The 19,121-nt window shown below is 45.0% G+C and overlaps 1 protein-coding gene across 1 annotated transcript in view; it reads left to right on the forward strand.

The window, feature by feature from the left end:
* Positions 1-19,121, forward strand: part of DNAH1 (dynein axonemal heavy chain 1) — a gene marked incomplete at both ends in the record, with an annotated part of 67,447 nt that overhangs the window by 23,947 nt on the left and 24,379 nt on the right. The window contains 25 exons of the mRNA XM_084214549.1: positions 224-345; positions 912-1,017; positions 2,121-2,300; positions 3,214-3,354; positions 3,966-4,129; positions 4,514-4,627; positions 5,234-5,422; positions 6,435-6,540; positions 7,618-7,731; positions 8,047-8,196; positions 8,687-8,773; positions 8,878-9,064; positions 9,178-9,269; positions 9,679-9,833; positions 11,408-11,585; positions 11,696-11,890; positions 12,555-12,674; positions 13,297-13,455; positions 13,728-13,832; positions 14,990-15,130; positions 15,617-15,777; positions 16,454-16,611; positions 16,744-16,917; positions 17,290-17,328; positions 18,402-18,580. Coding sequence (XP_084070675.1) covers positions 224-345; positions 912-1,017; positions 2,121-2,300; positions 3,214-3,354; positions 3,966-4,129; positions 4,514-4,627; positions 5,234-5,422; positions 6,435-6,540; positions 7,618-7,731; positions 8,047-8,196; positions 8,687-8,773; positions 8,878-9,064; positions 9,178-9,269; positions 9,679-9,833; positions 11,408-11,585; positions 11,696-11,890; positions 12,555-12,674; positions 13,297-13,455; positions 13,728-13,832; positions 14,990-15,130; positions 15,617-15,777; positions 16,454-16,611; positions 16,744-16,917; positions 17,290-17,328; positions 18,402-18,580 — 3,516 coding nt within the window. The remainder of the gene's footprint in view (positions 1-223; positions 346-911; positions 1,018-2,120; positions 2,301-3,213; positions 3,355-3,965; positions 4,130-4,513; positions 4,628-5,233; positions 5,423-6,434; positions 6,541-7,617; positions 7,732-8,046; positions 8,197-8,686; positions 8,774-8,877; positions 9,065-9,177; positions 9,270-9,678; positions 9,834-11,407; positions 11,586-11,695; positions 11,891-12,554; positions 12,675-13,296; positions 13,456-13,727; positions 13,833-14,989; positions 15,131-15,616; positions 15,778-16,453; positions 16,612-16,743; positions 16,918-17,289; positions 17,329-18,401; positions 18,581-19,121) is intronic.

Raw genomic sequence — 19,121 nt, forward strand, 5'->3', positions numbered from 1 at the left:
ACAAATGTTGGTGTTTTGGGGAAGCCAGAAATGCTTGTCTCCATAAGGGCTGTTTACCCTCCTTACCCACAAAGCTTACACCTCTCCAGATCCCTGAGAATTCCTGTGAATGAGTCATTTAAATCCCATCAGTAACATCACTGGGCAACCCAATTATCTCCATTGCCTTATCTCTCACATGCTCAGAATACTGATGCTTCCTCTGTTACACATTCTGTTATAGGTGATTTCTTTGTGCCCTAACCCAAAGCTACTGGAAAAGCTGCAGAAGAGTAATGAACTACTTGAACTTGTGCAGAAAGGGCTGAGTGAATATCTGGAGACAAAGAGAGCTGCTTTTCCCAGGTAACCCCAAATTTCACTGGGCTAGATTGCCCTCCCTCTTTCAGAAAATACGAAACGAGAGGCTCACTGCAGTTCAATCTGCCAAGAAAGAGCAAAACCACCTAAGCTTAGGATTTATGCATGGCCTGCAAACTTAAGCAAAGCTGTGCCTTTCAATGCTGCCATCTCATGGGGAGAAAACAGGCACACACAAATGTGGTGAGTTAAGGGCAGTCTGGTAGCAATGCTGCATATCTGTGCCTCAGGATTTGTGTAGAAAGGGTGGGTAAAATGAAAATCTCCAAGTAACTTTGTCTCTTATTCCCTGAAGGAAGACTTCTGTTCTTTGATACTCATATAAACCCTCTTTGCTTGGAAATAACTGACTTCTGCTGAGGCAGCAGTCTGTCTCTATAGAAAGGGAGAGGGGCTGGATGGTGGCTGCTCATGCACACAAATACAAAGAGATCAGTGAGCAGTCAGCAACAATGTCTTTAGCAAAAGGCTTGTTCCCCATCATGCCAGCACTTAGCTCTTGCTGCTGCAGTAAACAGAGCCTCTCCTCATCCTTCTCTCTGTGTTTGTAGGTTCTACTTCCTTTCAGATGATGAGCTGCTGGAAATCCTGTCCCAGACAAAAGACCCCACTGCTGTACAACCTCACCTCCACAAGTGCTTTGAGAACATTGCACGGGTAGGCACAGCCAGCACACGAGTGGCTTGGCCCACCTTTGGGAAGCTGTGTCATGGGAGTTGGAGGTGTTCTGAGGTCTGGAGGAATGTTCACACTCTGCTCTATGGAAATGTGTCTCCTGGGAACCTGTACTTGTACATAGGCATTGGAAGGTGCTGCCTGTCCTGAAGTGGGATTCCAGCAACCTCACTTAAGACGTTTCAAAGCCAGACATCTGCCCATGAACTGGGTACCCTTGGTTGTCCTTCAGACAGTGGGGGGAAATAGGCATCTGCAAAGGGTGACTTAGAGAAATTCACTTAGATAACTATCCTAGGAGGGGAGGACACTTCCTCTGGAGATGTGTGTCCATCTCACCATGAAGGCCAGGAGAAACAGCTCTGACTTAGCTTTCTACTCACAGGCACCTTGTTAGGATTGAATCCCAGTCCTGCTGACAGCTCCAGAAGGGGCAAAGACTGAACAAGCCTGAGCTGAATTAAGTTTCTGCCTTCATCCCTACTTAGGAGTTGGAGTTAACCTGGCTATTTTTCCTCTTTGTTATTCCTAATAGACTTCAGACTCCATAGCTAGTCACAGCTCGAACCACCACAATACTCAGACAGTAAAACCAATCTCCTAGTCATTAGTTTGGAAAAATAGAAAGGAAATTGAACTGGAAACATGGTGCAAAGCCATTGGAATAAATAAGGGGACTTTCAGTGATATGCTGGGGCACCGGAGAAGCTGTTAAAATTTTACTCTTAAAACCAGGCACTGTGACATCAAGGGAAATTATTTGAATCTACAGAATTGAGCAGGAGTCAAGGGTCTGAATCCTAGACAGGCAATGAGAAATGTTCATCCTACCTATAATTTGATTTGCTTCACTCAAGTCACACCAGCAATGTGAATCTCTTGTTTTCATACAGTCGTTTTCCATTATTTGGAGAGGTCATTTTGCACGTCTGTCTCACACTTTATTATCACCACTGGCAACCAAGTTTGGCACCAGGTTTATAATGAGCAAACACTGGTGTAGGCTCGCTGTCCCCCAGGGGCAGGAAGGCAGGGATAGAAAATAAATCCTTCACTCATATCTCCTGTTGTGCTTCTTCCATTAGCTGAAATTCCAGGAAGACCTACAGATCACACACATGTATTCTGGTGAAGGAGAAGAGGTGAAGCTGTTTTCTGCCATCACTCCCTCTGAGAATGTGGAGGACTGGCTGGTGGAAGTGGAGAAAGCCATGAAGGCCAGTGTTCGGGACAACATAGAAAGATCAATTGGTGTTTATCCAGAGGTAAGAGTTTTATCACAGACAGGCAGGTCTCTGATGTGTTGGTTCCAGGCTTGCCATAGAGGTCACCAGAGGTGAGGCTGATGAACTTGGGGTGTATTCTACGAGATATTCTATTCTTTCTATTCTATTCTGTTCCATTTCCAAAACACAGCCTTTAGTACAGTTGTGTGCCTGTAAGTGCAGAATGGGCAGCTGGGCAAAAAGCTAATGGTCCAGCAGAATGCAAACCCTGCACACTCCCTCACAGCTTTCCTACAGCATGGAACAACCCTGTATGAATCCATATCTATTCATCTCTCCAGACTACTTTCTCTTTGAAAGGATCTTCTGCTTCAGCTCTTGTGTCTCACACAGTGTGCTAGGGGCTGGTAAAAGGAATCAAGGCACATGAACTCTTGGTTTCAGTCAGTGCATAGGGGATGCATCATGGCTCTGGTTTCTGTACAAAAGCTATGCTGGTGTAAAATTGAAATTTCTAATCTAGGTAATCTATTTCCAATCTATTTTTCAGAGAGGCTGAAAAATAAAAAGGCCTCAGATGTTTCTGTTACTTTTTCTTATTCAGACTGAAAATTTGAAAGTAGGAAAGTTAGAATAGGCCAGAGGAGGGGAAACATTCTTTTGGGTCTCAGATTCCTGCTCTTCACCTGCTAATGGCTACTTGTAACTGGTTACTGCAAATGGCATAGTGGAGAGAAGGTACCTGCTGTACCCAGTGCCTTAAGGTGATTTCTTCACAGCAAGTGGAAGGGAAGGAAAAGGAAAGCCTCTTACACAAGAATTCAGTGCTGATTTGTTAAGCATGCCTCTCAGAGCAAGAGGACATATAAATAAATAAATAAATAAATAAATAAATAAATAGTCTTGCCACCTTTTTCCCCCTTTCTCACACCTATTTTTTTTCTATTTTAAGACTCCACGTTCCACATGGGTCTTGGAATGGCCTGGCCAAGTGGTCATTGCTGGCTGCCAGATTTTCTGGACAAAGGAAGTGTCTGAAGCTCTGGAGGCTGGAGATTTGTCCAGCAGACTTTACCCACAGCTGAGTGCTCAGGTATGAAAATGAATGGAAGGGTGAGATTTTGCCAGATGGAGCCTTTTCAGTCATCAGACCTCAGACAAGTTATAAATACAGCCAGGACAATACTGGTGGGGAAACAGAGACACAGTTTTGCCTAGCACTGTTAAAAACAAATGATAAAACAGGTTGTCTTCTTAATTATTAGGGTATTTGTCAATAAAATACAGGACTGATAATATGATCATCACCTGAACACTATACAAGGTGAAAGATAACTTCTCCAGGGTTACCCAAGAAGCAAAAGGCAAAGAACTGAAGTGATGGACAGTAGAGGAAACTGCATCCTTCATATCAGTTCTGTGCATCTAATCACACCTAATACCTGAGGGTTATTAGCTCTGGACTTCATAGTGGCTCTAACTCGTTCTTTTCACCTGAACATGGTAATCATGTAGGCAAAACTCAGCTCTGAGCCAGCCCTGAGTAGTATTTGCCTTCTGAGCAGCCATTTGTACTTCTAAAAAGAGAAGAGGCAGAAGTTGTGTGAGCACAGCATATGATGTGAGACTCAGCATGCCCTGAGTTTGATTGCATTGTGTTGGTACAGAGTGCATTGCTTCAGGGTACTTTCCTTTTGTTCCCAGCTGGGAGATTTGGTGGCCCTGGTCCGTGGGAAGCTGTCCAGGATGCAGAGAGCAGTGCTGTCAGCTCTCATTGTGATCGAGGTGCATGCCAAGGACGTTGCAGCAAGGCTGGTTGAGGAGAATGTAACGAGCATGAACGATTTTGAGTGGATCTCCCAGCTCAGGTTAGAGAACACAGCTGTTGAGCCTCACCTGGCCTCCCTGGCCAGTCTCCATTCTCCTTACCCATCAGCAGTGTCCATGGCAAATGGAAACAGGGGTGTGAGACAGATCTAGCTTTGATGGCATTCTCTTTGGCAATATAAACTAACCCATACCATGATGTGTCACTGTGAAAGGCTGTGCTCCTGCCCAAGGGGGGCAATGCTTGATCCCAGGCACTGTGAGGACTCCTGTCCACCCTGTTGTGTTTCTTTATCCTTTCTGCTCTCGAGAGGGAAATCCCTTGACAAACAGTTCTCCAAACCTGCAGGCTGTAATCTCGTGAGCTGCTGCTTTGTCTGCCAGGCAGTGTTTGTCTTTCTGATGCCATGTTCACTCACCATTAGATACTACTGGACAAGGGGAGACCTGTACATCAGAGCAGTCAATGCTGAGTTTATCTATGGCTATGAGTATCTGGGCAACACTGGCCGTCTGGTTATCACACCCCTCACTGACAGGTAAATTCATTGTTCTCTGGATAACAAATGCACTTTTTTTCTCTTTTCTTGATTTTTTTTTCTTCTGGATGAAGAGGATTAAACTAAGGATCTGACCATGCAGGTCCTACATCTTAATGTATGTAAATAGAATCCATTTGTACAGTAAAGGACTACTTGAGACAAGTGCACAGGAGCACCCTGGCATTGGTTGCTACTGTATTCCAAGTGGTCAGTGCTCACACTGATTGCTTCCACTCTTCTAATTCTTAATGTAGTGCTCTCATATAAAATGCCCACCTGATAGCTAAGGAGCTCTTCTAGAAACCAGCTAGTACTCTAGAATATGCAGCAAAAATAAGAGTTTTACCGTTTTGTAGCTGTCCTTTTTCTGCAGAATGAATTTGTAGCCAGTGGCAGAAGGATTTATCCATGCAGGCCCCCATGAATACTAATCAAGGCCACATAGCTCTAACTCCTTTGCAGAATGCTGCATATCTAAGCAGTTTTGTAGAATAATGAATGATGGATTCCTCCTTGTCTCCAGCTGTATAGATCATCTGTCTCTTTGCAGAAATCAGTAGTACAAATGCTTTTTTTTGTCATTTGGTCTCTTCTTTGTTGTAGGTGTTATCTGACACTTACAGGAGCTCTGCACCTGAAATTTGGAGGAGCACCTGCAGGACCAGCAGGAACAGGCAAAACAGAAACAACAAAAGACCTGGGCAAAGCACTGGCAATCCAAACTGTAGTGTTCAACTGCTCTGACCAACTCGACTTTATGGCAATGGGCAAGTTTTTTAAGGGCCTAGCCAGGTACAGTGAAATGCTGAGTGTCATTATTGAGGGATGCTGCACACTGGGAGTTGGTGGGTATTTTTCATAGCAGCCCAAAAGAAAAAGAAAAGCCCTAGCAAGGGGGTTACTGAGTTCCAGAATGAGCAAGGTTACAAAATTCCAGCCAGAAAGGAGGAACAGTTGATCCAATTATAAAAAAAAAGAGATAAAAAGAGATCCGTGTTCATTTAAGACAAAATTAAAATGCTTTGCACTAATCCACAATGCTCTAATCCACCTGTGCAAATGTTTGCAGCTTTGGCCTTTATTTTAATATCATCCATGTTGGACTGAGATTCAGCCCACAAGCTGCTTAATCTTAAGAAGAAGAGAATCTGCTGAGAGTATTCAAAATTGAGCAGCCAAGAGAGACTGCTCTAAGCCCTGAGGGATCCTCTCAGAGAGGCTTCTCTCTTCTCTACATTTCAAACAGAGCTGGTCCAATTAGTCTGTTGCACACTGGTGAATCTGAATTAGTCAGTCCAACAAAAGCTGATATTCTTTTCTCAGATGTTTTCTTTGTAAGTAATTTAACTTCTTTCTTAAGCCATGCCTTGTGGGAAGATCACCTTCCTCATATGCGTGCTTCCAGCTTTATATATAGTTTTCCAAACTCTGAAAAATGGACTTAAGTGTTGTCTAAACTGTATCTGCTGCATTTACAGCTCAGGTACAAACTAGGAATTCAACATGACACCTCTTTAAAGCTCAAATGTGTAATGGAGAATTTGTCCCAGGCTCTAGGATTGGATACTGCCATGGTCACTCATCACATGGCCTGGGATGCACAGCTGGGGTGTCCACTGAACCAGGACACAGTGGCTGTGTCACTGTTTGCCGTGGGACATCAGGACATCAGGGCCATTCCAGTCTCTGTTATGCCTACCCAATATGTGGTTATATATAACTTCTACATCTAGCTGAATTTTTGACTGCAAGTTTGCTCTTGTGTGGTGCTCCTCACTCCCTTCATTCTTCCTTCCCTGCCCAGCTCTGGTGCCTGGGCTTGCTTCGATGAGTTCAACCGCATCGATATCGAGGTGCTGTCTGTGGTGGCCCAGCAGATCACAACCATCCAGAAAGCACAGCAGCAGAGGGTATGTAAGGAATGTGTGGATGCAAAGGCAGGCAAAAAAAATCTCCACTTAAGCTAGTTCAGGCAAGTCCTTGTCTCTGCACACACCTTCAAGCTTCACTTCTCAGGGGCAGCTCTTAACAGACATCCTTGAGGAGAGGTTTGAACAATGTCCTAACTATGGCACATCATATCAGTCCATTACAGTCAACATCCTCAGGGGAATTTTTAACTTCACCTTAGTCTATGCTGCCAGAGTTGCCCACACTCTCACAGGCTGAAGTACCTCTCAGCTTGAGCTGTAGTGCCAGCAGGCTTTGGTGTGGGAGACACTCCGATACAGATCCACTGAGCTGATCAAAATTGGAGCTGTGATAAAGGCAGTCAGTATTCTGACATGAGTTGCTCAGCACCAAATTTGTCTAAATGTGTTAACCAAGCTTTGGTGGATTCACAAAACCCAGTATGTTCAGAAAAACACATACTGGTGCACACAGAGTTGTATTGTAAAGTGAATTGTTGTGAACTGTTGGCTTTAATGGAGATTCAGCTGTCAGCCAGTCTAGCAGCCAGCCTCTGCTTTGTTCTCTGGAGGCCCAGAAGGGTTAAGACCTGAATCTCCTTGACTTTGGCTTGGAATTAGAAACTTGCTCTCCGTAAATTCTTCTGCATTACTTTATCCCCCATCTGAAATTACTACCTCCACAGCTTTAAAAAGGATTTAGGTTTCTCTTTGCCCTCTTTGCCATGAATTAATTCAGGTCTGATCTCTAGTGCAAAATAAATGGGAAGACGTTTGTTTACAGCTGAAGGGATAGAAGTCTGTTCAAGAGTTTAAAGGAAAAAAAAGGAAAATATAACCTATCAGTAAATCTTCCACAAGCCCAGTCTTTTATGCAGGGAAAAATATTGCTGGTAATACTAGGTTCCTGCAGTGGGACCAGATTGAGTCACTGCTGTTGTGGGCAGGTGTGTGTGTTTGTGCTTTATAATTTAACAACTAAAAACTATTGTTCTCCTCTTGGAAGATTCTGCTACATTATTTAGTTTGCAGGTAAGGCTCTGTTCTTCAAGGATGATCATATTTTTAATTTTCCAGGTGGAAACCTTCATATTTGAAGGCACAGAGATCCCACTGGTCCCATCCTGTGCAGTCTTCATCACAATGAACCCAGGGTACGCTGGGCGCACTGAACTGCCCGATAACCTGAAGGTAAGGAGGGCAGGCTGCACAGACAGAAAGAAGAGGGGCAATAAAGGTGCTGGGTGCTACCCAGACCCACCAGTGTGTCCATGACAAGAGTTAGGGTGTGATGCTTTTGGAGAGTCTCCAGGATCGCGTTGAGATTTGAACCACATGTGTAAGGAAATGGCACTGTTCAGATTGCAGTCTGCAGGGATGCTGCAGTGACAGCTGCCAGGCACACTCATGTTGTGTCCTCTAAACAGTCTGGAATGGATACTCAGCCTTTTCAGTTTGCTGGGAAAAAAAGCAAGAAATGACAGTGTTTTGAACATTGTGTTCTAGGCTCTCTTTCGTCCTGTGGCTATGATGGTCCCAGATTACTCCATGATTGCTGAGATCTCACTCTACTCCTTTGGGTTTAATGAAGCCAAAATCCTTGCCAAGAAGATCACCACAACATTCAAACTATTGTCAGAACAGCTCAGCTCCCAGGTAGATGCCCTAATGTCCAAGACTGTTTTTTAAATGTGAGACTTCCTCAGCCTAGGCATGAAGTACCCGGATGGTTTTCTTGGTGCCTTGTGATAGCATATCTCAGAAAGGTCACTACACCCATTCTTCGTCTTCCTTCTTTCTAATTCTCATTTCTGCCCCTGTGGCTGGACTTGGATTCACCTTAAATCCTATTTAGGATTACAGTGGCAGGACAGTTGAGCTAAACAGGCCTGCCTGCTTTTCCTTCCATCTAGGATTTTTCATTGTGTACTTATTTTCATCTTCCTCATTCATAGACTGTACAGCTGAGGACTAGTTAGTTGGTTGAAGGATACTGAGAATAGGGTTGGATGAAGGAGGAATTGTTCTGAAGGCATAACTCTCTCATTTTTCTTTTCTTGCCTGCTAGCTGAGTGCATGCCTAAGTTTACTTTTTAAGATGTTGCTCCTCTATCTGATGATATTGTTTCCTCTATGCCTTTTTCAGGATCACTATGACTTTGGGATGAGAGCTGTGAAGACTGTCATCTCAACAGCTGGCAATCTCAAAAGAGAGAATCCTGATATGGATGAGGTAAATGTGCTTGTATTTCACACTGCCATAGATTATGGGGCCTTTTCTGCAGCCTCATAGAAGAGGAAAGATCTCTGAAGTCCTGAGTTCTCAAATCCTTGCAGGAGCTGATCTGCCTGCGAGCTATTAGGGATGCCAACGTACCCAAATTCCTGCAGGACGACCTCAAGCTCTTCAATGGTATTGTCTCAGATTTATTTCCAAATATCAAAGAAACACCTGTTGATTATGGCATCCTGGAAGAAGCCATCCGCAAATCCTGCATCGAGGCAAATCTGAAGGATGTTGATGGTGAGGGGAAAGGCTGTCCACAAGCTCCCTCTGGACCTGGGCTTTTAGTCCAGCATGCTGCCCTAGGAAAGAGATGTGTTCCCAGGCCCACTCTGCATCATCTTCCTGTACAGGTTTTGTGACTAAATGCATCCAGCTGTACGAGACCACCGTAGTTCGTCACGGCCTGATGCTGGTGGGACCAACAGGTTCTGGGAAGACAAAGGTATGGGTGAGACACTGTGCTGGCCCCAGAAAACCCCACCTACCTAGTGATGCAGTGGGTTAAGTTTCACAGAAGACCCATGCTGGCATTTAAAGCTTCTCTCAGGTAGAAGTCAGGGCACAAAGATGCTGCCTGTTAGTAATAATTTATAGCCATGGGGAGGTATATTACTGGTTTGCTTTTGAGCTGTGAGATTAGTTCTGCTGCACATTTCTGAGGCTGAGACATACTTTGACCTCTCTAGGTGCTTCAGGCCTCTTGCACAGAAGATCTAACTTCCTCCTCCACTGCATATAGAGTGCCCTATGTGTCTTTTCTCACTGTATTTGAATGCAGTTGCTGTGAGAGCAAGTGGCTTTGTTGCTCTGGAGCCATGGCAGTTAAGTCTCTGGCTGTCCTGCTTTTGCAGAGTTATGAAGTCCTGGCAGCTGCAATGACATCACTGAAAGGTCAGCCTGCAGCCAGTGGTGGGAATTACGAAGCAGTCCACTACTTTGTACTGAATCCCAAATCCATCACAATGGGCCAGCTTTATGGAGAGTTCAACTTGCTAACGCATGAATGGTAAAGTACAAAACCTTCTTTCCTTTCTTCCAGACAGAAAACACTTTTCTGGTCTTGAGCGTCTTCTCTCCAAGGCTGAGAACCGTTTGGGGTGGTGGCATAAAACCAGAAGCGATCAAGTCCTTATCCCCACCAAGCTACAACAGCCAGTCACGGCGATTTAAGCTGACATCCCTCATTGTGCACTTGGCCCGACTGCCAGCACATGCCCAGACAGTTCCTGCAGCTCAGCTCACAGCATTAACTGCAGAACAATAATTCAATAGCTTTGGAGCACATGCCCCTGCTCCTAAGATACAGCAGCTTAAAAACACTTGCTTTGCTTCTGAAGAAAAGTGACCTCTGTACTGCGCACTTGAATTGTTCTGTATAAATACTCTGGTATCCTTGAGTGATGAGGAATGACTTTGAGGCATAAAGAGAAATTTCATTCCTGTTGCCAGGGCTCCTGCTTGCTTACATGGTTTGGAAACAAGAACCAACAGCCCACTTGCCCTCTTTATAGCCAGGTCCTACTGCTTCTGTTTCCATATGTGACCTGAGGTTGACTTTGCAGCTCACTTTATGCATAAGCTAGGATGTGAGAAGCAGTGTGAATCTCCCTTTGGCCTTGTCAGCCAGCACTTGTCTCCAGGCAAAACTAAAGACTGTGTTCTGTAAAATGAGGGAAATTAAACATATATAAAACTAACTACCTCTAGGAAAAGTGCAAGCCATTAAACATTACTGATTCTGTGACCAGAGCTTCCCAGCTTAGGATGTGGTACATATTTACTGAAGGACATTTTATAGGAGCTCCAATTAAGCTCAACAGTTTATTTATGATGTGTCTCTACATGGACATGTCAATGTGACAAAAAAGAAAAATACAGCAATTGTGTAAAATATATTTACAGTCAAATTCATTTGCTTTAATCAGCTGAGCTTTAGAACAGACTGTTTTCCCTTGATCTCAGTAACAATACCCTGGAATTCACTAGTACTATAAAAATAACAAATAATTATTTAATAGCAGGAGTCAAGTCCAGAGTCTGAATGGAAACTCTGCTCAAGGTTCCCATGTACAGATTAAATTCTTGCTCTCAACAGCCAGCATTCCTTGTGTCTGCTCTCCTGGTCACCAGCTCCAGGACCACCCGGGTTCACAGGCAGTTGAGAATGGGGAACTTCAGTTATGAAGAGGGTAGGGTCATGCTCTTTAGCCTGGATTTATCCTTTTAACCTTGAGAAAAAGAGAAACAGAGGCACTTCCAAAGAGCAGATGATCTGCCTGTGACCTGAACTGGATGTTAGCGAGGCCTCTTTACTCTTCACTGAGGACAGAGATGTTAAAGGGAAGCTTTACATCTTATAGTTAAATGACATGAATTTCAGATCCTGATGCCCAAAGAAATTGTTTTGTGGTGTCACTCAGGCTGAGATGTGTCTCAGTAAAAAAAAGAATGAGGTGGACCTTTCTGCAGCTCATGGATAAGGGAGACACGTGAAGCAGGATAAGACTGCCTTTTGTGGTGGGAACATTTATTTCAGCAAAACCAGAATGGGCCAAGCCCTGCCTTCCTCCTGCCTTTCAGGACAGACGGGATCTTTTCCACACTCATGCGTCGGGGAACCGTGGCCGGTGACTCCAGCAAGAAGTGGTACATGTTTGATGGGCCAGTGGATGCTCTGTGGATTGAGAACATGAACACAGTACTTGATGACAATAAGAAGCTATGCCTCAGCTCAGGGGAAATCATCAAGATGACAGAGGTAACTAATCCCTCCCACTTTTGCTGCATGTAGTCTGTACTCCTTCCTCCCTGCACTGAAGTACATATCAAAACTGAGCAGGTCCTTATCCTTTCTCTTCTAATTTCTAGGGCATGACAATGATGTTTGAAGTCCAGGATTTGGCTGTTGCTTCCCCTGCCACAGTCTCCCGCTGTGGCATGGTTTACCTGGAACCCAGCATTTTGGGGCTGGACCCTTTCATTGAATGCTGGCTGAAAAATATGCCAGAAATCATGCAGCGCTTCGCACAGCAGCTGGCATCTCTCTTCAGGAGATTCCTCCATGTGAGCTACTGTTCTGTTGCAGCCTTTCCATGTCATCTTGATCATCAACCAGCCCTGATGTGTCAAGGCCTGGATTTAAATTTCATTGTGGGAACATTTCCTACCATAATATCTATCATGGAAACTTCTCTGTGAATTTTGTGGCTTTAATAGACGTTACTCACTGATCTCTGTAGATGTGACTAAGTCTTATTGGTCATTATAGTTGGTTTTATTTCATTTTAAAATTATCTTCTGGACAAAACCATCCCTAGTGCAGTTCCATAGCTTAGAGTGGAGTCCCTCCAGGGAGAAGGTTGTTCAAACAAGTCTTGTTATTTTTACTCAGCTGATAAGCCTTTATTTTAATGAAGAACCTAGAGCTACAAAGGAAGGCTCTAAAGGGAGCAAACCATTTACAGCAGTGATAGCACAAGATGCATGCAACTGTTGCACAGAACCAAAAGGGAGGCCCAGAGGTTTCTTGGTGTTAAGACTGAACCAAGGGGCTTGTCTTGCTTTTCTCCAGTAAAAATGCTGATACTTGGGATGCAGCTGGAAATGGCAGCATTCTCAGTCACAGTCTCCCTTCTAAACATAACATGGTGGAGGTGAACAAGAAGGTAAAACCAAAGACAGCTGTGCTGGATGGTGACACTGAGCTGTCCCCTTCCTGTCTTTCCAGGAGGCCATTGACTTATTACGAAGCTCTGTGAAGGAGATAATTACTTCTACAGATGGTAACCTCACAATGAGTCTCCTTGTGCTCTTGGAATGTTTGTATCAGCCTTTCGTTCCCATTAAGGTAGATTTTGCTACCTCTATCACTGTTCCTTGTGTCTGTAACTCTTAAGGATGCTAAGTCATGGAAAGGGTTAGTCACCAGAGAACAAGATGTTGGTGCAGAAAGGTCATGCTGTAGCTCATCCACATAGCAGAAGGTAATACAGCATCCAGCAAATCACAGGCAAACCTGCAAGGATTATGCTCTGTCCACTGAAGGAACACAAGATAAGCTCTGTGCCTACCAGGCTGGAGGGTAGAGATTCACTTTTATTTATAGCAGAGGGAATTGGAGAATGAGGGGAAAGCAGAGATCAGAGCTGAGCAGTGATGCACTTCAGATTGCAGGTCCTTTGAGAATTAGTATTGAAGAAGGCTGGACAATTTTCAAATTAAAAACCTAAGACTAAATTCTTCTCCCCTCTCCTGTTGAGTGACGTTAGTTCAGCAAAGGGAGTCTCTCAAGTACACCAATGAAACAACAAATTTTAATCCATATAATATATTAACAAGGCCTTTGAAAAACTGGCTAGAAAAAAATACATAGAAGCTGAATAGAATTACGAGCAAATTAAGAAGAGTCTGGGGTTTGTGTGCCATAATTATACCTGTGAACTTTTCTTCTGCTTGTCTCTGGTTCTAAGGGACTTAAGACGATTCCCCGGGAGAAGATTGCTCGTATGGGAGAGCTGATTGAACCTTGGTTTATATTTGCCTTGATCTGGAGCGTGGGCGCTACTGGAGATTCCCTAGGTCGTGAGGCCTTTAGCTCTTGGCTCAGGAAGAAGATGGCAAAGGAAAGGGTGAGTAAAGGAAAAGCAGATCTTCTCTCATTATAGAGAAATTAGTAGTGAGGAATGGGGATCAGAGCTGAATGCCTGGAGGCTTTGGCTGCCTGTGGGCATCTGGTATGCCACTCTCTCAAAGGGACCCCTGGAGCTGGAAGTTCTGGGACAGACCTGAGCCCCCTGGCCTGGGTAGCATCCCATTAGTAAAGTCTTCCTTGAAGTAGTGCAGATCCTCCTGTGAATTCAGCTGAGTAGCAGCCAGGTTCATCACAGCTTCATTCTCACAGATCCGCTTACTCTTCCCAGAAGAAGGACTGGTTTATGACTATAAACTGGATGATGCTGGGCTTAGCAGTACTGAAGAAGATCTGGATGATGATGTCCGAAAAGAGGTAAAATATTTAGCTTTTAATTCCAAGCTGGGTAATTTAGGAGGAGAGACCAGGAAGCAACACAGTCCTACAGGATTTGATAGGTTTTTCTCATTAAGGGCAAAGAAGAAAGGCGTATAGGAAGCAAACAGGAATGTTTAAATCAAAATTAAGCTTTTCGTTGAATCAGGAAGGCAGTTTCTTGCCTTCAGAGTTGTGAACCAGATCTTTCAAAGCTGAGTTGAGAGCTGGTCATTTGAGACCTGAGTGTCTCTGTGAGTGCTCAGAAAAGTGAGGGGTGGCACTGGTGTGGCTGCTGGAGGACAGGGAGCTCATATGGATAGATCTGTCTGTGTTAGAAAGCAGTGAACAACAGCAGAAGAGCTATGTGCAGCAGTCTGGAATAGCAGCAAGGCAGATAAATATTCCATCTTTTTCACAAGAGACAGCAGTGTAGGGCATGTCAGGGTCATCTTGACTGACAGTCACCAGACTCTGGGCTAAAAGGAATTAAAGAAGGAGGTAAAATGCTTCCCCTTCCTGAAATGAAACAAAGAAGCCTACATGACTGTCAGGTGCTTAACAGAAGGTGCCAGTGTGGTCTCTCTGGGAAGGCCACATGGGGTGGTCAGGAATGCAGATTTTCTCCTGTGTTCTCCAGCACTGCCCTGGCAGAAGCTCTATCTCATTTGTATAGTGGCCTCTGAGAGGCTCATCTGCAGCTTCAGTCTAGCACAAGAGATCCATATCTTGTACAAGTAGAAAACCTCATGTGCCTCTGAGTGTGACGGGTGATAGCACGGAACAGGAAGACAGGAGCCCAGATAAGCCCCCTTTGGCCCTCTGCCATGGTCAGAATTCCTAATATTGCAGATACCACAAGTGCTCCATCCTGCTTTGATCCCAATTCTCAGAAGGGAGGGCAGGTGTGTTGCTGCTGTGGCAATGACCTCTAAGTCTTGGGCTCTGTCCCTCCCAAAAGTAACAAGTCAAACACTCCCAGCATTTCCATACAGAAAGGTAAGGGTGGCAAGGCTCAACAGAGGGACTGGAAACCTGAATTTCTCATCAGAATCTGAGCTATTACACAAGGAGCAGTGACAGGGAAAATAGCAGAAATAGTTTTCCTTTTCTTAGAAGGGATAAATGCCCTCTCTAAGCAGACTCCAATCTTTCAGGTGCACTGGGAGGTGTGGCTGGAGGCTACAGCAAAGTTCACCATGGTTCCAGACACCAACTTCTGTGATGTTATTGTGCCCACGATAAACACAGTCCGAATGGCCTATCTGCTGGAGCTGCTGCTCACCAACCATAAGCCAGTACGTGCCCAACCTTGTTTTTGAATTTTTGATTCAAGCTCTTCTTCTCCCAGTGCAGTCAGAACTTAACAGCTGCCTAATACTTTGAGATTATTTCCCACTTCCACGGATTTGTATTTCTCTGCACCAAATCTGTGCTTAAGCACTAAGAGTTATCCATTCAGTCCCCAGGCACCATGTCAACACCCCAAAGGGATATCAACACACAGTTGTTCAACCAAAATGCAGCAATTGCTAGATAGCCCATACCCATCCCTCTTTACCTGTTTTCTACAGTTCCATTTTGTACTTCTCTGGTTGGATTCCATCCATACCAAGAGATTGTGGTGTTGTGCAGCTGACCTTATTGAAGAAGCAAGCCCAAGAGTCCTCTCCCAGGCCTTCAAAAAGGAGCAGTAACCTGTATTTCCTCCAGCCAGTCTCAGAGTTCTGCGAAACACAGGCTGCTTGCCTATGATTATGCTACACTGCTGATTGTTCTTCTAGGTTCTTTGCATTGGTCCCACTGGCACAGGGAAGACTCTCACAATTGCTGACAAGCTCTTGAAGAACTTGCCTAACAAATACATCGCCCACTTCCTGATGTTTTCAGCACGCACCTCTTCTAACCAAACCCAGGATCTCATCGACAGCAAACTGGATAAGAGGCAAGATTCCTTTCTGTGTGTGCAATGGCAGTATCCCTGAGCTCAGTGTTCCTATCAACCTGACTATTTAGTTTCACCCCAAGACCTGAAGGGGCCCTGAGCACATATAGCTGTGGATAACATGTAGGACACACAGCACATCTGAGCTGGGATTGTGAGAGCCAATAATAGCTTGTTATAATGGCAAGAAAGTGAGAAGGATTACTGAAGGTTGGTAAAAGTTGCTCCAATTCTAGTTATTCCAGAAATACTACATTTCACAGCACAGGTGTTTGCAAACCCTGGTGTGGGATCTTTACAGAAAGTGATGAAGGGAGAAAATGTGGCTGCCCACCCGCAGTCCCACTCCCCACAGTAAACAGCTTCCATTTCACCTCCCTGGTCAGCCACTGGTTTGAAGTTTCCAACAGATTCATGGGCTCAAGCTTTGCTTTTATTTGCACCCATTTACTCCTTGGCATTGTGCATAAGTAGACAAAATTTCACTTGGAGAGAAGCCAATGCCTCGAACATTGCTCCAGATCTTTACGGTGCAAAGGCCCTTACAAAGGAGTGTATCAAGTGTAAAAAATAGCTGAAACTGTTGACTCAGAAAGCATCCAGAGAAAAACAACGTGCATTTGAATCAAGTTCAAAGTACCTTTCCTGTGTCCTGACGCGGGTCCTGTCCTTGCAGGCGGAAGGGAGTGTATGGGCCTCCAGTTGGTCGGTATTTCATATTTTTTATTGACGACTTGAACATGCCCATGCTGGAGCAGTTTGGAGCTCAGCCTCCCATCGAGCTGCTGCGGCAGTGGATGGACCACCACGGCTGGTACGACCGCAAACAGATCGGTATGACCCAGATCCCTGGCCAGAGCTCTTGGCAAGGGTTGGCCTGTTAGAGATGTGTACCTGCCCTGGAGATTTGTGGTGAGGGATTTTAGCTACAACTCAGCACTCATTCCTGATTTTGCACTCTCAAAGGTGCTTTCAGGAAGCTGGTAGATATTAATTTTGTCTGTGCCATGGGACCTCCTGGAGGGGGAAGGAATCCTGTCACTCCACGCCTCACTCGCCATTTCAACTACCTCTCCTTCACCGAGATGGATGAAGGCAGCAAGAGGAAGATCTTCTCCACCATCCTTGGCAGCTGGATGGGTAAGTCCTGCAGAAAACTGCCACCTTCTCCTTACATTGGAAGTCACCTTGATGACAATGGAGTTTGGAAAGGGAGCAATTAATATTGATGATCTGATCAAAGTGCTGAAAGCTGGAACTTGCAGTAGTCACTTAAAGATGCTTTAGGGGCAAGTGTTTTATGAGGCTTAGCAAACAGAGAGTTCATACCCTGTTTAGTCGCAGGGCCAGACTCTGCTGGTGCAAATCAGCAAACTTCAGCTTTGCCTTTCACAGTTTCAATGTTATCATATAGCCTGGGCCTTTCAAAGAGGATTTTGTTTGTGATGGGTAATGCAGATATTCTTAACCTCAGCAGGTAAAGCTGGAACTAATTTTTTTGTCTTTTTTTAGATGGACTCCTAGGAGAAAAAAGTTACAGAAATCCAGTGCGTAAGTAAGAGCCAAAAGATGAGAGAGACTGTGAAGAGAACAAGCTGGTGAGCACAGCATGGCACAGCTTACCTGTGCATTCAGCAGACAGACACTTGTCCAGACAACAGCCTTCTGTGGAAGCAGAACCTTCTGTTACTCTCCATCTGCTGCAGCCTGTGGACAGCTGAGCAGGGTGGATCTGAGCATGGTGCTACAGCCACCATGAAAAAAGGGTTCATTTGGAGTGAAATGAGTCCTCTTACACTTGACAGGGTGGGAATTGAGGATCATCTTTGCAAATATGCCCTCATCTGCAAATCTGCCAGTAGAAAGGAGTGAGAATAGTCAGCTATAGGACAAGCAAAGCGGAGCTCTCTGAGTGCTTGCAATATTCAGAAGCACCAGTACCTGACTGTGATCTCAGGGGCACACTGAAACATCTAGCTGTGATTTAGAAAGAAATTAAAGGATTTTTGAAAACATGCAAAAAAATGCAAAATGCTGGGGTGTCACAGGGCTCTACTTCTCCAGGAGTGTTTGTAATAAACTTCATTGGGAGAAAAAAAAAATTATGCTCTAAAACTGGCAGCTGTGTTTAAATCTTGCCAGACTATTGCATAAGAAATTATTCCTCAGTGGCTTTGCATTTGCTGAGCATAATGAATTGCAGGGGGTTTAGCTAAGAGGGCACTCACACCTTCTAGCTTAAAAGTAGCTGAGATTTCACTGCGGGAGTGCAAAGAAGGAGAAGGAAAACCTGTCTGGAATATTTCAGGTAGGCATCAATTACCTGTCTGGCAGTGCCTCCTCTGTTCCTGGGGGGCATGAAGTCTTCACACCACAGAGTGACTGTAAAGCATTCTTCCACCCCCAAATCTAGTTCACATTAGTTGATAAACCCATTGGCAGCTGTCCACTGCAGTGAGCAGTTGCTTGGACACATCCCTCACTGTCTCTCAGAAAAAAGCATGTTCCTTCCCAAGTGCTAGCCAGCACCTCTGACACTCAGTGCCACCTTCCTGCACTACAAAGACCTTCTCAGCCCAGAATTATCATCTTGACATCCTCTCTGACTACTTCTGTCTCTGCAGCGGGAGCAGATGCAGTGAAGGACTTGAACGAGCCCTTAGTCGATGCCACGATCTCCGTGTATATGACCATCACATCCCAGCTGCTGCCCACACCAGCAAAGTCACATTACACCTTCAACCTGAGAGACCTCTCAAAGGTGTTCCAGGGCATGCTCATGGCTGAGCCTGGCAAGGTCGAGGTGAGTCTTCCCATCAGCACAGCCCTGCCACCCAGGGCAAGACCAGAAATCACAGAATCACGGAATGACTAGGTTGGAAGAGACCTTCAAGATCATAGAGTTCAACCCATGTCTTAACACTTCAACTAAACCCTGGCACCCAGTCCCACATCCAGTCTTCTTTCAAACACATCCAGGGATGGCAACTCCACCACCTCCCCAGGCAGACCATTCCAGTGTTGATCACTCTTTCCATAAAAAACTTTTTCCTAATATCCAACCTATATTTCCTTTGGCATAGCTTAAGACTGTGACCTCTGGTTCTGTCAGTGCTGCCTGGAGAAAGAGACCAATCCCCTCCTGACTACAGCCACCTTTCAGGGAGCTGTAGAGTGATAAGTTCACCTCTGAGTGTCCTTTTCCTCCAGGCTGAGCAGCCCCAGCTCCCTCAGTGGATTCTCACAGGGTTTGTGTTCCCAGCCGCTCTCCAGCCTCGTTGCCCCCTCTGGATGTGCTCAGTGTCCCAAGGTCCTTCCCAAACTGAGGAGCCAGAGTTGGACAC

Source organism: Fringilla coelebs (assembly GCF_963513975.1).
Source record: "Fringilla coelebs genome assembly, chromosome: 13".
In the NCBI taxonomy this organism is placed as follows: Eukaryota; Metazoa; Chordata; class Aves; order Passeriformes; family Fringillidae; genus Fringilla; species Fringilla coelebs.